The sequence below is a fragment of the Sorex fumeus genome, unplaced genomic scaffold (assembly GCF_029834395.1).
Source record: "Sorex fumeus unplaced genomic scaffold, SorFum_2.1 ptg000063l, whole genome shotgun sequence".
Lineage (NCBI taxonomy): Eukaryota > Metazoa > Chordata > Mammalia > Eulipotyphla > Soricidae > Sorex > Sorex fumeus.
This window is the reverse complement of record NW_026606120.1, coordinates 47,282,501-47,299,846: the sequence shown is the minus strand read 5'-3', so window position 1 is coordinate 47,299,846 and position 17,346 is coordinate 47,282,501. Positions and strand designations below refer to the sequence as shown.

The following is a 17,346-nucleotide window of genomic DNA, read 5'->3' as shown; positions in this document are numbered from 1 at the left end:
TTTGAGTATTTCTTTTTCTAGTACTGCAAAACTATCACACACCTGGGACCTTGCTTTCACATAGTTGGTCAAGTCTCAAAAGCAAGAAGTCCACCTTTTGGGTCAGTTGACAAAACTTTAAGATCCCTGAAGTATTTGCCATTATTTAAGGATAAGAGCTTTCAGGTCCAGAAGAAGCTCTCTTGACCCACCTAAAAGACATGAGGAACTTGGGAGAGGACGAAAGGGTTTGGAAGTGGAGACTTTTTTTAAAAAAAATTATCAAATTACTGTGAGATAGTTACAAGTTTTCATGTTTGGGTTACAATTACACAATGATCAAACACCCATCCCTCCACCAGTGCACATTTCCCACCACCAATATCCCTGGTATACCCCCCCTTCCCACCCTCCCCCTGCCTCCATGGCAGACAATAGTCCCCATAATCTCTCTCTACTTTTGGGCATTATGGTTTGCAATACAGACACTGAGAGGTTATCATGTTTGGTCCTTTATTCACTTTCTGCAAACATCTCCCATCCTGACCAATTCCTCCAGCCATCTTTTTCTTAGAGACCCCTTCTCTATTCCAGCTGCCTTCTCCCCTTTGCTCATGAGGCAGGCTTCCAGCTATGGAGCAATCTACCTGTTCCATGTATCTACTATCCTTAGGTGTCAGCCTCATGTTATGTTGTTTTATACTCCACAAATGAATGCAGTCCTTCTATGTCTGTCCCTCTCTTTCTGACTCATTTCACTTAGCATGATACTTGAAAGAGACTCTCTTTAGTCTTTCCTGCATCTATGAATGATGCAAGTACCGAAGAAAAATTAATAAATAAAAGATGACATTTAAATGTGCAAAATAGTGTTGTGGTGTGGTGCTAAGTACCAGTCTGCACCTCTCTCCGAGACTGTTTTCTCATCTGAACTATGAGGATGAGGACAGGGACTTAGCATGCATGCACTGGGTCTCAAGTTGGTCCCCCATGTCTAACTAGGCATAGCCCTGGTGGCTGCAGTGTCATGTCCGGACCCCTCATTGTGAACTGTCCAGCATGGTTGGCCACATGTCACTGGGAATGGTCCTAGGATCTCCTGAGAACTGCTGGGAAACCACTTTCCCCAAAAAAATGGTGGGGGAAAAAATAAAAATCACGCTGTGTTTCAATAATTTTGCAACTACAAAAATTTCCTCTTGAAAATCAATTTATTAAAGAGATACACATTGGTTCACAGAATTTCAGTAAGGGGATGCTGGGGGGACTATGGAAAATCAGAGGCTAAACACACAAAAATCAGAGGAACTCGAAGAAGGCAGCAGAACTTAGGAAACTGCCATACTGCCATCGAATATCTACTACGGCCACCCACTCTGAGGCTGGGAGCTGGCTGTCCCGCATGCGGTTGCCCCAGAAACTGCATGTTGCTGCCACCCCCACCACCACTGCCTTCATAACTCCCCAGTCTGTTTTGTGTGGCAGTATGTCCCAACCCAAAGTCTGTCATGGCTTTATCTGCACCTGCTCTGTGCCCACATCCCATGGGAGCGAACAGCTGGCATTGTCAGCCTGTAGCTGAGAGAAGGTCTCGCCTGCCATCAAGTCTCCCAAGGTAGAGGACTCCTCGAAAGGTGGGAAAGGGTTCAGATGCTTGAAGGGCAAAAACAACAAATCTTTAACACCTTTTTCTTGGGAGGGTGGGTATCGTCCTAGAGACTGACTCCTGGCTTTGTGCTCAAGAATCACTCCTGGTGGGCCTTGGGGTGCCAGACATCAAACTTGTCTAGCTGAGTACAAGGTGAGTGCCCTACCTATTGGTAGTATCTTTTCAGCCCCAACAAATAGTTTCTTTTAATTATTTAATTTTAGGTTTTGGCGCACACCCGGCAATGTTCAGGGCTTACCTTTGGCTCTGCACTCAACAATCACTCCTGGTAGTGCTCAGGGGACCATATGGTATGCTGAGGATTGAACTTGGGCCGGCCACATGCAAGGCAAACGCCATACCTGTTGTGCTATTGCTCTGTTCTTTTTTAAAGGTTCTTTTTCAAAATGTGAGGATAAGACAGGCAAGCTGTAAATTTTTTTAATTTATTTTTTGAGTCCTACCTGGTGATGTTCAGGACTTATTCCTGGCTCTGTGCTCAGAAATCAATTCTGTGGTGCTTGGGGAACCATGTGAGGTGCCAGGATCAAACCCAGATATGCCTCATGCAAGGCAAATGCCTTACCCACTGCACTATCACTCTGGTCCCAAAGTGCTGTAAATTCTAAAGCACTGAGCAGGTATTCAGTCTTATACTTTGCATCATGTGATTTATTTCACTGTGTTGCAAACTTCCTCTTCCTTCTTTCTTTGTTCTTTATACTCAGTTCCATGCCAGCCCCCATCCCACCTCTGTGTCCCTGTCTCCCTTTCCTTCAAGACAGGACATAAAGATAAATCTTATAGATACTGACTGAATAAAATATTCTGTCAGGAAAAGTAGGTTGGTTGTCTTTTTGACTTTCCTCCCTTACGCACTTCCCCGCACCTGCCATAGGCCTTGATTTCCCTTTAAGAATCCATGAGATTCAGACACCATCCTCATCTTTGCAATGAAAGTTGGATCCTCCTCTAAGTCAATCAGCATGTTACATCTCCTTGGTAAGAGCGACAGGCACAGGGGTAGACCCGGACCCCTCAGCTGATCCAATCTGAGTGAAACTCGGAGATACTGAGAGGACAATTCACCCTCTATTACTGAGCATGAATGCTCAAGCATGTGACTTTGGGAGCTTCTGGCAGCTCTCTTGAGACCACAAGGAAAGTTGGATTTAGAATAAAGTGAACATTGTAGAAGGCAGACCCTAGAGACAAAGGAAACAAGGTGCTTGGTGATTACTGAGCCACAGGATAAAGCTATGCCTCTGTGGAGGCTTCTCCATTTGATTTGGTTATATGATCCAATAAATTCCATTTATTATTCAAGCTAGAATGAGTCAGGATTTTTAAAATGTGCAACTGAAAGTATTTGTTACCTGCTTCCCTTCCTCCCAACCTCATGAGAATAGAATTGCCATCTATTTGGTGCCGCCTAATAGCCAGTCTTTTGGAAAAACAGATCAAATCTCTGTCATGGTTGGACAGTGTCCTATAAACAGCCCTAACATTTCAAGTTGATTAGACCTGCCTAACCAAGGGAAGTTTTTAATTTATTTATTTTGGCCATTTTATCATTGGCTAATATGTTAGAGAATTTCAGGGCACAGCTTTCCTTGTGTCCCAGACACCATACCAATACCACAGCAACATCTTACAGCTAAGAAGACCTCTATCACTAATCCCCTTGGGCCTTGCTCTCCCTTTCCACGGGTGACTAAAAGCTTTTTACCCATTGGCTTGCTTTAGTTATTCATATTCCACAAATGAGTGAAGTCATCTGGTAATTGTCTTTCATTTCTTGTTTCACTTAGCATCATCACCTCAAGTTCCATTCAGGTTGTCTCAAAGGATGTAATTACATTTTTGTTTGTTTGTGGACCACATCCAGCTATGCTCAGGACTCACTCCTGGCTCTGTTCTCAGGATCACTCTTGGTGGGGTTCAGAGGACCATATAGGATGCCTGGGACTGAGCCCAGATCAGCCATGAAAATAAACATCCTACCTGCTGCACTATCATTCTGGCCTTAATTAAATCTTTATTTTCATGGTAGTCTTCCATAAACATTATACCATAATTTCTTTGTCCAGCCATCAATAGGCATTTTTTAAGTTGTTCCCACATGTTTTGGATATTGTGAATAATGTCATTTTGAACAAGGTGGGAGCAAATATCCCTTCATATTAGTGTTTTCATAGAAATGTGAAGAGCAAATTTTTGTGAGTGTGTGTGTGTGTATGTATGTGTGTGTTTTCTGGGAAGGAGCATATCTCCCAGTGATACTTGCCTGGTAGCTTGGCCTGAGAACATGCTGCAGTCCCTCCAACCTGGAACAAGACAATGCTGTGCTGTGGATCATACTGGGATACCGTGTACACTAGGTATCCAGCTCTCTGAATTATCTCCCCAGCTTCTCAGGGAAGATTTTCAAAGTGATTATGGTAAATATCTCTCGTTTCTCTTTGACTTGGAAAGATAATGACTTTAAGAGCAAACTTAAAAAACAAGAAGAAAAAAATCATAACAAAAATAAACCAACATAGATTCCAAGTAACCCACAAAGGCAAATGTATCCTGTTTGATTGTTTGTGTGGGGAGCATGGTACAGGGGTGCTTCTGTGAAGTGTTTAGGGGACCTGGGAGGTCATTCCCAATGATACAAAGTCAGTAAGGCTGGAAAGCTCAATGCCAAGACCTGGACATTTTGGTGGTGCTGGGCCCTGCAGTGCCGGGGACCTTTGTAATCTGGATGTCCTAAGGCAGGTTCTCAGGAAGCATAGTATGGGAAGTGATACTTGCATGAATGACCTGTTGAGCCAACATTCTTAGAGGATACCTCTAAGGAATTTAAGGACATGGGAGGAAGATGTTAAGTAAGGATGAAAAAACTCTTAGCACAATCCAATTACACAGAAATCTCCCTGGAGCATAAATGGTTTCAATTTTTGTCCCATTCAGAGGCCAGAAAGAGCCTGTTAGACCCTGCTTTTGAGAGGCAGTGGACTGACCCTGAAGAATTTGATAATTGGTTGAAGTTTCTAGGCAAAGCAACCCTTGCCTACTATGGGAAATAATCTCAAGAAAGATGCACATATTAGTAGTAGAAGGTAGGGATTGGGTGTATGGCCAGTAAAGACAATCTGGGTGGGAATGAACAGCATCTGTAAGAAGTGACACTGTTCAAGTGTTTCTTGGAAACTGGCTAGAGAGATGGCTCAATGGGCCAGAGCAGATGCTTTACATACAGAAGACCCAGGTTTTATCTCCAGCGCTGCATATGGTGTCCCCAGAGCACTGCCAGTAGTGACCCCCAAATGACAAGCCAAGAGTAATCCCTAAACATTGCTACGTGTGGTCCCAGTCCCTCTATCCCACAAAAGAAAACAAATAGCTTTTGCTTTTTCAGACTTTGCTCTGTAAAAAATTATCTTTGGATTTTTTTTTCTTTTTGCTGCTTGGAATGTATTAACTGTAGCACTGTCCTGTAGTACTGTCCTCCCATTGTTTATCGATTTGCTCAAGTGGGCCCAGTAATGTCTCCATTGTGAGACTTGTTGTTACTGGGTTTGACATATCGAATACGTCATGGGTAGCTTGCCAGGCTTTGCTGTGCAGGCGAGATACTCTCAGTAGCTTGCTGGGCTCTCAGAGAGAGGTGGAGGAATCAAACTCGGGTCGGCCAGGTTGGCCACATGCAAGACAAACGCCCTACCCACTATGCTATTGCTCCAGTCATTTGTGAAAATTGTTCCTTTTAAAAATATTTTGTTGAAGAACATTGGGAGAATGGATCCATAGATATGAGTTTGGGTGATTGAAAGAGAGGGGCACAGAGGGCCTTGGGGGAGGAAGGTGGGTACATTAGCGATAGGTGTAGTGTTGGAAGTTTGTACATGAGAAACCATCTCTAACAGTATTGTAAATCTTAGTACTTCTATCAATTAAAGAGATTTAGAAAAAAATTTTGAGGTCCTCCCCCAACCCCAATGAGACTCTGAGTCGTCACCCAACAATGGCCCCTCTGGCCACTGATCAAGCTGCTTAATGGCCATGATCCCAGAGACACAGAAATGAATGAATCTTGGAACCCAGCAGCTTTTGGCAGAAATGCATCTGGACTTCACATTAGGTTACCGGTACTGGGCCACCCCAAGTGGGAAAAGGTGTCGTCCCTCTGCCTATTCTCCCTGGCAGCTCGATGGCCGCCATCTTCCAGGGATCACTGGACAGTCAGGTATGGGCAAGTAGTGACAATACACAGGGGACAGTATGACTGTCCTCATACTCAGGATGGGGGTAGAGCCGGCCCTTCTCCTCCCCTGCTCCAACGAGACCTTGAGTCACTACCCACAAATGGCCCCTCTGGCTACTGATCAAGCTGCTTAATGGCCATGATCCCAGAGACACAGAAAAGAATCTCAGAACCCATTGGCTTTTGGCAGAAATCCCTCCAGATTTAATTATTAAAATTTCAGAATTCCAAAGTCACGCGGCCACAATAGTGGCCGCGTGACGTCATAACTTAATCACTTAATCACTTAATCCCGGTTATTCATCGATTTACTCGAGCAGGTGCCAGTAACGTCTCCATTCATCCCGGTTGCGTGCTAGCGTAGCCCAATGGCATCTGTTCGTTCTAGGAACATGCAGAGCCTCAAACCGATCATTCAGGGTCTTGACAAAGAAGTCTGATCATCTTGTAGGTGGGCGTCCACGTGATCTTTTGATGTCCCGTGGAATCCAATCAGTAATGGCTCTAGTCCAGCGGTTGTCTGTAAACCTCATTACGTGTCCAGCCCATCTGATTTTTGATGCCTTGGCAAATGAGACAGCGTCCTGATTCTTGAGCGTTGACGAAGATCAGAACTCCGGATTCTATCTCTCATTTGAGTGAATCGTGATATTCCAAGCATAGCTCTTTCGATTCCTCTTTGAGAGACCCGAATATTGTTCTCATCCTGTTTTCGTAGGGCCCAGGTCTCTGAGGCATATGTTAATGCAGGAAGAACAGTGGAATCAAAGAGATGTGCTTGTAGCTGGAGGTTCTTTGTCCTCCTTGTTATTTCTTCAATGCTCTTGAAGGCATTCCAAGCCGCTCTCTTCCTCCTGCGCAACTCAGGTGCCAGGTCATTCATCATGTTGATTTCTCGACCTAGGTATATATAACTGTTGCATTTGGAGATGGTGGTTCCGTTGAGAGCGAATGGAGCGTCAGAAACAAGGCTGTTTCTCATAAACATTGTCTTCATAAGATTCAGCTGTAGTCCGACATTTCCACATTCATGGTCGAAGTCGGTCAGCATTTGTGCCGCTTGGCTGATGTTTGGTGTTATTAGAACAATGTCATCAGCAAAGCGGAGGTGGTGTAGTTGCTGACCATCTATCTTCACTCCCATGCTTTCCCATTCCAGTCGTCGCATGATGTTCTCGAGGGTGACACTGAAGAATTTTGGTGAAATGGTATCACCCTGCCGAACCCTCTCTTGACATGGATGATTACTTCTTTGTAGAACGGTGAGATCCTGGTAGTGAATCCGTAATAGAGTTCACGAAGGATCCTGATGTATTGAGTTTGTACGCCCTGATTGGCTAGGGCTTCTATGACTGCTTCCGTCTCAACAGAATCAAAGGCCTTCTTTAAATCAATGAACATTAGACAGAGCAGCATCTTGAACTCCTGAGAAACCTCAATGAGCTTAGTAATCGTGTGGATATGGTCGATGGTACGGAATCCTTTTCTGAATCCGGCTTGTTCACATGGTTGTCCTTCATCTAGTGTTCTGCTAATCCTATTCAGGATGACTCTAGTGAACAGTTTGTAGATGACAGACAATAGACAGATTGGGCGATAGTTGCCAATGTCGTGGATGTCTCCCTTCTTGTATAGTAGTACAGTCCTGCTGGTTTTCCATTGGGATGGAACCTTGCATTCAGACAGGTAGCATGTGAAGAGCCGAGCCAGTGTATTGATGAGTACTGATGGTAAATTCTTCAAGTGTTCAGGTCTGATCTTGTCTGGGCCAGGTGCTCGCTTCTTTACCGACGAGATGGCATGTTGGATTTCGGAAGGGAGAACATTGGGAATGACATATCCATCATGTGGAATGTGGTATGTGGGTAAGTGGACGTGGCTATTAAAGAGATCTGAGTAGAAGTCATGAATAATCTTCTCCATTGCCCTTCTGGAAGTTGTGATAGATCCATCATGATGTCGGAGGGCAGTCATCTTGGTCTTGTAGTTGGTGAAGGACAGGCGGGCATTACGAATGCTTTTCCCAGCTTCTGCCGCATCTACCAGCACTGCTGCTCTCCTGTTTTTGAGGTCATCCTTGATGGCTTCTCTGCACTGTTTTGCCAGTTCGGATGTTCGCTTGTGGTTGCCTGAAGCATGTGCCAAGCCACGTTGGCGAATAAGGTCAAGAGTGTTCGAAGAAAGGCGGTTTTTTGTGGTTATCTCTCTCTTGGCATTCCTCACACAATCATGGAGGTGCTGAATCATTCGATCATATTCCTCATCAATGTTGTCAATGATGGCATCTTCCCATGTTGCCACAACAGAGCCAAAGAGCTCCCAGTTGGTGGTCGTTCTGGGAGTCTTCTTCTTAAACTTTGCATTCTTTTCTCCTCGTTCTGTGAGGTAGAATTTTGCACAAAGGAGACGGTGGTCTGATCCCGTTTGGAATTTTGGGACAACAGCAACATCGGTTAGGCAAAACCACCGATTGAATATGATGTGGTCTATTTCATTGTGGAACAGTCCACTGGGAGACTCCCATGTCCAACGTTTAGATTCAGCCTTTTGGAACTGTGAGTTACCATGGAAGGTCTTGGTTGACATGATGAACTCAGACAGTTATTTATAATCAGCAATAGAAAATATATTGTCTAATGTTGCCTTTTCAGCAGGTCTGAGTGTTGGGGGAAGATCCCAAATAATAATGGTGGATCTAGTGTCGAAATATTGAATGCAATCAAAGTAGAGAGAGAGAGTAATGTGCAAATGATCTGCCACACAGGAAGGGGGAGGGTGTGGGATGAGGGTATACTGGGGTTTTTGATGTTGGAAAATGTGCACTGGTGAAGGGACGGGTGTTTCATCATTGTATGACCAAGATTTAAACTGAAAGCTTTGCAACTGTTTTCACGGTGATAATAAATAATTAAAAAAAAAGATTTTGAGAGAACCCCTCCATTTTTTGTTGTTGTTGTTTATGCTACATTGGTCTATACTACGATATAGGTTTTAAGTATATGACTTTACAGTATGACATTTGTAATATATTGTGACATTTTAAATTTTTTAAATTATACTTTTTTATTAGCGAAACAAATGTGACATTTGTATCTCCACCAAAAGTCTAATTTGGAGGAGGGACAGAGAAATAGTATAGATGGCAGGACACTTGCCTTGGGTTCAATCCCTGGCATTGCATATGGTCCTCTAAGCACTGCCAGGAGTAATCTCCTAGCACACAGCAAGGAGAAAATCCTGAGTACAGCTGGGTGTGACTCAACTTTAACTGGGGGGCCAGAGAGATGGTACAGTGGGTAAAGCATGTGCCTCAAAAGTGGCTGACCTAATTTGATCTCCAGCACTTTATATGGTCCCCGTGAACTGCCAGGACTAATTCCTAAAGAAAGCCTTGAGAAAACCTGGATATGACTCTCACACACACCCTCCCACAAAAGTCCAATTTCCATTCACCACTAACATTTCATTCCGTTTGCTCTTTTCCTTGTGTACAACTCTTATGCTTGGTTATTTGTTTCTATCTTTCATTCTTTCTGGTTGTTTAAATTAGATGTATGATATACATTTACCTCAGAATTAAGTGTGATGCATCTTGAACTTGTGATGGCAGGAACTCTGAGCATATTTTAGTGACAGGACTGCTTTTCTCAGTTCTCTAGGGGGGGCTTTATGAGCTGGTTAGTGGAGCGATTAAAACTAAGTCTTTCCAGACTTCCCTGCTACCCAAGTTATTGTGAACATTTGAACCAGATCTCTCTATTTCTCTCACTTTTACACACACAAAATACAAAACGAAATATAAGGTGTTACTTTTAGACAGATTAAGGCTAATACAATATTTCTCTTTAAATTCTAATTTCTATCTGGCAATTACTTTGAGCTTCTGAGATGTACAAAGTCACAGGTACAGTGATTATTCCCTCCCTCCAGTGCATCATCAAAATCTCCCTTTTTCTAGACAGTGGATAAGGTGCTTGGCTTGAACATGACTGACCTGGATTTGATCCCCACATGGTCCCTTGAGCACCACCAGGGATGATCCCTGAACAAAGATTCAAGAGTAAACTTTGAGCACAGCCAGATGTTGGCTCAAAAAGACAAAACAAAACAAAATGTTTTCTTTCCTAAATCATTCCCATTAGAATACAAAAATTAAAAAAAACCTGAAAAAGGACTGGAATGATGGTAACAGTAAGTAAGGTACTTGCCTTGCCTTACATGTGACCAACCCAGGTTAAATCCCCAGCACTCCATATGGTACCACCAGGAGTGATCCCTGAGTACTGCTGCACAAGGCCCAAGAGCCAAAAATAAATAAATCAAGTAAAGTAAAATCCATCAAAGCTTTTCCAAGGCCACCAGGTGTGATCCTAAAACAAAAACAAAGTCCAAATCAAAACCTCTCTTGACTTGTACCACCCACTTCAGTTTTATCCCATTTTTCTACACCTTCTATAACAGGAATCCTTAAAAGAGTTACTCGAACTTCATTTTGTCAGCTTTATTCTCTCAAACACATTCCATCCAGGTTTTCCTGCACAGTCCTCCACAGTAGCTATTCGGAAGGTATTCATTCAGCAGTCACCATTGTACTATTAAACACAAGTGCCAATAAAAATTGTCCTCAAGATTTTCTTCTGCTTTTCCATCTTGGAGAGGCCATCTACCTGGTCGCTGTCACTTACTTCTGAATCATCTTTTACTGCTTCTGTCTTATCCAAGCAGTTTACTATATCTTGACTACCTAGTAACTTGAGCAAATTTTTACATTCATCTCCTTTCTTTTCTCATTTATCTTGTAAGAAGTGGTGCTTGTGGATGGTAACTAACTGCTCTTTAATATATCTTTCTCAGTCCCTGGAATTCTTGCTAAAATCCAGATGAAATCTATACTACTCTCCTAAAACAGTGCTGTAGGTTTTACATTTTCAGTAGAATCATGCAAACCCCCCTTAGCATGACATACAATGTCCTTGATCACCTGGCCCCATCCTATCATTGTAAGATCATCTATTCAGGGGCTAGAGTATAGCAGGTAGGGCATTTGCCTTGCACGCAGCCAACTTGGGTTCGATCCCGTCATCCCATATGTTTCCCTGAGCACTACCCCAAGTAATTTCTGAATGCAGAACCAGGAGTAACACCTGAGCATCATCGGGTGGAGCCAAAAAACGAAAGAAAGAAAAAAAAGAGATCAACCATTCACTACGTAACTATCTTTCTATGTTTGGTGTTTGTTTTCTCTGCCTGGAATACTCTTTTGTCTTGTTTGAGAATTTGAATTATTCTTTAAGATAATTGTTATTTATATAAAACTTGCTGGATGTCAAGTATTAGGTGAAACACCTTCTTTACTTTTCAGGAAAAAAATAGTTTTCTCAAGGCATCAAGAAAATAGTTGATTTTGGATTGGAATCAGTTCAGTTGGCAAAGCTCATAATCTAATAATACTAGGGATGTTCCTCTCACTCTTCATTACAACTATCACTTTTCTGAGTACCAATACTAGCTTTTCACTTTACTATAAAGAAGCAGATATACTGGAGAGATTAAGCATACAGACTCTGATGGCAGATTCCCAGGGTAGGAATCCTGGATCTGTAGCTTCTCAGATGGAAGGCTTTGTACTTCATTCTCTGTCTTTGAAACAACAGTGGTGTGGAGTGGGACAGCTAGTATTTAAGGGAAGAAAAAATATTTTATTTTTGGTTGTGGTATCACACCTAGTGATGCACAGGAGTCGCTCCTGGTAGTGCTGGGGATAAAACTTGGAGCTTTGACATGAAAAGCACATGCTCTAGCCACAAAGCCACGTCTTCCTGGGAAGGTGGTGGTAAGACCAGAAGACACAGCATCTATAATACTTCTTTCAATATTTATTTATGATTTAGGAGCAGCTGTCCTATCTTAGTTTAAAACCTCTTCTCTCTCACATATAAAAATCTTGAATGCTGTCTCTTTTTGTTTTCGAGCCATGCCAGGCAATGTTCAAAGGTTACTCCTGGCCTCGCGCTCAGGAATTATTCCTGGCAGTGCTCAAGGAACCATATGGGATGCTAGGGATTGAGTCTGGGTCGTCTGCATGCAAGGCAAGTGAGAAGAGTGAGAAGAATACTGTATTCCATGACCACTAAATAATCTATGCATTTCTCAAAAAACTAGACATTATATTACATTGTATAATTGAAGGGCAAACACTAAAATCTAGTCAATCATAAATTTGAAGTCCTTCATAAGGTAAAGGTAAAGGCCCTCCCGTTGATCATCGATTTGCTTGAGCGGGCCCAGTAACGTCTCCATTGGAGACTTTGTTGTTACTGTGTCTGGCATATCGAATACTCTCGGTAGCTTGCCGGGCTCTCCGAGAGGGGCAGAGGAATCGAACTCGGGTCGGCCATGTTGGCCACGTGCAAGGCAAACGCCCTACCCGCTGTGCTATCGCTCCAGCAAGTCCTTCATAACTAATTTTATTGGTCTAGAAACAAATCTAGTTATCAATAACTGCATTTCTCACACCTTTAGTCTCTATTGACCTGAAACCATCTAACCTTTTTCCTGAGTAAATTTTTCTTACAGTCACAGCTCATCTGATCCTGTGAACCCTGCCAGGTGTGATCCCTAAGCACAGAGCCAGGAGTATGCCCTGAGCACTGCTTGTGCGCCCCCAAAACCAACAAAATGAAAGAAAAGGGACTGGAGTAATAGTACAGCAGGGAGGGCATTTGCCTTGCATGTGACTGACTCGGGTTCGATTCCCGGCATCCCATATGGTCCCCTGAGTACTGCCAGAAGTAATTCCTGAATGCAGAGCCAGGAGTAACCCCCCGTGCATTGCCAGGTGTGATCCAAAAAAGCAAAAAAAAAAAAAAAAGGAATAAAAAAAAAAAGAAATGGGAATGATGATAGCATTGACCTTAGTATTGCTGTGAGGAGTAAATGTGTCAATGTTAAGGTTTCCCTGCAATGCTATCACATAGCTCTGACCCTACAGACACAGCCTCTTCTGTGTTCTGGCTCTAACTAGATTCTGCCTCCTGGGGCAAGGGACTTCCCCAGTCACCTTCCAATCTTCCAGCACGCTGCTTGGCAGACCTTTCACTGGAGTGGGTGTGCCATAAACATTTGTCAAACTGAATTGTGTCTGTGGGCTCTCATGCCAGACAGTGAAGCATTTACAAGTTAATGATTTATACTGTACTTCAATTACGAGCCTTTTAAAGAAAGTGGTTACTGATGTCAGGCTGGCCTTCTGTTCACATTTTTTTTTTGAAATCTAGGCCACTACCACTTGGCTTTCATGAGCTGGAAGACTTTTTATTCTTTCACTTGCCCCAAACTTCCTTCACTAGGGCCATGATTTTCCTTAAGTGGGTGGGGAAAGAGACACCTGTCACAAGATGCACAACTTCTTAAGGACACCTGGAAGCATTTTGCTATACAGTTTCCCTTTGCTGAGCAGTGATAGCTATCAGGAACTTTGGGTTTCACTGCTAGTGATGGGGACTCCACACCCTCCCACTGGATAGTGGGAGGCCAGGAGGACGCCCAAGGGGGCACAGACTGAAGTTCTGTCCTACTGTTTCATGACTTCATGCTTGTTTAGTTGCGTTTCAAGCTTTTCTCACCAGCAGAGGCTACTGGATCAAGACAGCAGGAAGAGGTTCCAAAGGGTGTGAAAATGGTAGAAAAGGAAATATTTGATGAGTGGTCACCTGGGGGAGTCATTGATTGAGATTATTGCAAAAGTGCACAGGAGGCGACTGAGCACTGATGGGGGAGGGTGGTGTCTGTGCTGAATTGGGGATTTGTTTCTGCTGAGCGCTGTGGTAGATGCAGCCTGGATCATGGGAGAAGAGCCACAGTCAAAAGGCTAAAATGACTTACTTGCACTTACCCTGTCATCACCTCAGCAAGCGCCTGCAGATTGTTTAGGCTTTCCTTTGAATTCAGCCTGAAATTCCTTCTCTCAATCACCAGGCTCTGTCTACTCTCCCTCCTGAGGGCCTTCCAAACCCAAGTGCACTTCTCCATGGGCACTTCTCTGAAGGATTCCAGGTCTCATCTGGTCACTGTTGCCAGTCTCAAGTTGGAGCCCATTCGCTCCATTCTGTCTCATGGGTTTTCTTGAAAAGAGCTTATTTAAAACCCACCAATGGAGCTGGAGCTGGGCACTTGCCTTGCATGCAGCCAGTCTAGGTTCAATCCCAGTCACCCCAAATGATCCCCTGAGTCTTCTAGGATTTATCCTTGAGCACCACTTGGTATGACCCAAAAGCCAAAAATAAATAAATGTATATATATAAATAAAGTAAAATAAAAAATCCATCAGTGATTTTCCAAGGCCTTCTCTGTTAAGAGCTCTCTAGAGTCTGGTTTCTGAAGCTCGGCTAATTCTGATCCTGCCTCTCTGACTACCTCCACATCTCTGAGTTCCTTCATATGAGTAACCCGTATGCAGTGCCCAGAACCCCCAACCCATAACCGCAACCTGTCTACCTGCTACTTGTGCCCAGGTTGGACAAGGTTACCCTTACTTAGGTTCCCATAACTCTACCACAGTATTTATCATAATCTGTTTCAAATCTTTAACTGGTAGCACCTAGACCTGACGTATGGTAGTTGCTCAATAAATGCTTCATGAAGGGATGGATTACTTCTTTACCAGTCATATGAGGGTACAGTTACAGTTCAAGGAGGGGACCTTGAAATCTCTGGCTTCAAAAGAAGGAAATGCAAAAACTATCACACCCACGTCAGAGGTAGAATTTCACACTTGAAATAGGATTGTAAGGTTTTGTGTTTCTTCAAGCTAAAGTACTAAAAGTCTGTTTTAAAACTAGTTTAAACGGTCTTTTCCGCGGTGATTATTTGGTTTGTTCAAGAATTATACTTGCCAAGCAAGCGATTCCTGAAGTGTCACATCTGCAACTTCCAAAACGCCATTCTGAGGCCTCAGTGAAACAAACAACTCGCTCAGATGAGGTGTGAGAAGGGGGAAAGTGGATTATGAGACAAAATTTGCTCACGGCGGGTGAGACCAGCGGTAATTAGATCAATTAGTCGACATCGGGTAGATCTAATTGCTGGGAAATGCCAATAACCAGGGAGGACGCGAAAGATAGATACAGGAACACAAAGGGAGCCTGGCACAAAACCTGTTTCCGCTAAACTGAGAGACCTCTGCTCTCAACACAAAAACTCGAAAATGGAATAGGAAGGTTTTCTGCCTTGTGAGGTAGAGAACCTTCTGCCCCTCCCAGCGTCCCATTCTCTCCTGACTCTAGCGGGGCGCGCCGATCCCGTGCAAGGGTGCGAGGTGGGAAGGGCGTCCTCCGGCTCCCAGTTGTGCGGTGCTCGAGCGGAGCCGTGAAAAGCTCCGCCGAAGCTGGAAAGGGAGCCAGTCATGCCACCCGGAGGAAAAGGGGTGAGAATTTAAGAAGCAAGCCTTGAAGACGAGTCTCTGCAGGCAGTCGAGAAGCGGAGCCACCGCCAAAGAGGAAAAGGGGAGGAGGGAAAGGCTGCGCGAGCGAGCGAGGGACTAAACTCCGCGCGGACGCCGGGCGGAAAAGTAGGCTCCGAGGGAACAGGTTGCTTTAAGCAGAGCCCCGCCCCCTGGCGTGACGCCGCGGCAGGCGAGTCCGCCATTGGCTGCGGCCGGAGGGCGGGATAGGGTTGCTAGGCGCGGAGAGGATCCGGCGGGTCCCGGCCCCCGGAGTGCGGAGCTGCGGGAGCCGAGCCGGTCCGAGCGGCGCTGCTGGAAGATGGCGAGCGGCCGAGACGCGCGGCCGCCCTGGCGGTCCGAGCGCCTTCCGCTGCTGCTGTGCCTGCTGTTGCTGCTGCGGAACCCAGGCCAGGCAGCGCACATCAAGAAGGCGGAAGCGACCAAGACGACCTCGGCGAATGCGGGTGGCGAAGCCGCCGAGGGCCAGTTCGACCGCTACTACCACGAAGAGGAGCTGGGCTCGGCGCTGAGGGAGGCGGCGGCCGCGGGTCCCCCGGGCCTGGCCCGCCTCTTCAGCATCGGCCGCTCGGTGGAGGGCCGGCCGCTGTGGGTGCTGCGTCTCACGGCCGGCCTGGAGCCGCCGCCCCCTGACGGCGCATCGGGGCCCGACGCGGCTGGGCCCCTCGTGCCCGGCCGGCCGCAGGTGAAGCTGGTGGGCAACATGCACGGCGACGAGACCGTGTCGCGCCAGGTGCTGGTCTACCTGGCCCGCGAGCTGGCGGCCGGCTACCGCCGCGGAGACCCGCGCCTCGTCCGCCTGCTCAACACCACCGACGTGTACGTGCTGCCCAGCCTCAACCCGGACGGCTTCGAGCGCGCCCGCGAGGGGGACTGCTACGGCGGGTCCGTCGGCCGTGACAATAGCCGCGGCCGCGACCTCAACCGCAGCTTCCCCGACCAGTTCAGCCCCGGGGAGCCGCAGTCCCTGGACGACGTGCCGGAGGTGCGCGCCCTCATCGACTGGATCCGCAGGAACAAGTGAGTGTGCCACCGCCCCCCCCCTCCACGGCACCCCGCCGCCGGCCACGCGCGACCCTGGGACCTGGTTCTGCGCGGTGGGGGGGGGGGGGCGCGGCGAGCGTGGCGCGGGTGCGGGGACAGTGCCGCCCGGCCGCCTGCCCCTGCAGCCCTCCGAAAGGAGACTGTCGTTCGTTGGAGGGGAGACTCCCTTCCTTCACTCGAATGGCAGAAGAGACCTCAAAGCTGACCTGGGTCCGCTCGTTCATTTTCTAATAAGCGGTTACTCATCGCTCCTGTTGCTGTAGGCGCCCTGCTGACACCTATTTCGTGCCCCGCATTATGTCACCTTATGTTGGCCACGGCATGATGAGACCGACACCGTTAAATATCTTTGCTTTGCATTTGGGGAAGTGCAGGGTTTGGTTGGTGAGATCATGTACGTGGGCTCACGTGAAGTGGGCACCTGCGACACTCTGGGCAGTTCCTAGATCCCTGGGCAGTTCTTGCAGTCAGGAGGAAGGCTGGAGCCCACAGAGAGACAGAGAGAGAGAGATTACTCTGCAGGGGTCTTGCTCCGGATTATTTGACAGAATAATCAAGAGGTTCTTTTTCCACTCTATGCTATGACTTAGCTAGAGAGCTTATACAGTATAAGAATTTGCACAGAGGTGTAGGTTGTCTGTGAGTTTCTTCATTTTAGACACCCTGAAGGATTTCTGATGCCATTTGTGCATTTTTCTAGTGGGCCAGAGTTGAGCGATCTCAGGGTAACAGCCACAGTTAGAGACTTAAAATTTTTTAAACCAGAACCTTGAGGACCTCTAGAAGTCGGTGCAGAAGATCGTAGAGATAAGTAAAGATCTTATTTACATACCTACCCAGTGAAGCTTCATAAGAGTTGTTCCTCCTGGCAGAATGTTTGGGCTGCTGAAATAACAGTCATTTCTGTGAGGGAGGTAGAGTTTGAAGTAACTCTTGAAGGATGTAGGATTTTCAGTGAAAAGG

The 17,346-nt window shown here is 45.8% G+C and overlaps 1 protein-coding gene across 1 annotated transcript in view; it reads left to right on the top strand.

Annotated features, from left to right (window-relative positions):
- The first annotated feature begins 15,571 nt into the window (after nucleotides 1–15,571).
- The window catches only part of CPD (carboxypeptidase D), a 74,522-nt gene continuing 72,747 nt past the window's right edge, over nucleotides 15,572–17,346 (top strand). The window contains exon 1 of the mRNA XM_056126603.1: nucleotides 15,572–16,359. Within this exon, the coding sequence (XP_055982578.1) occupies nucleotides 15,641–16,359 (719 nt within the window). The 5' untranslated portion in view covers nucleotides 15,572–15,640. The remainder of the gene's footprint in view (nucleotides 16,360–17,346) is intronic.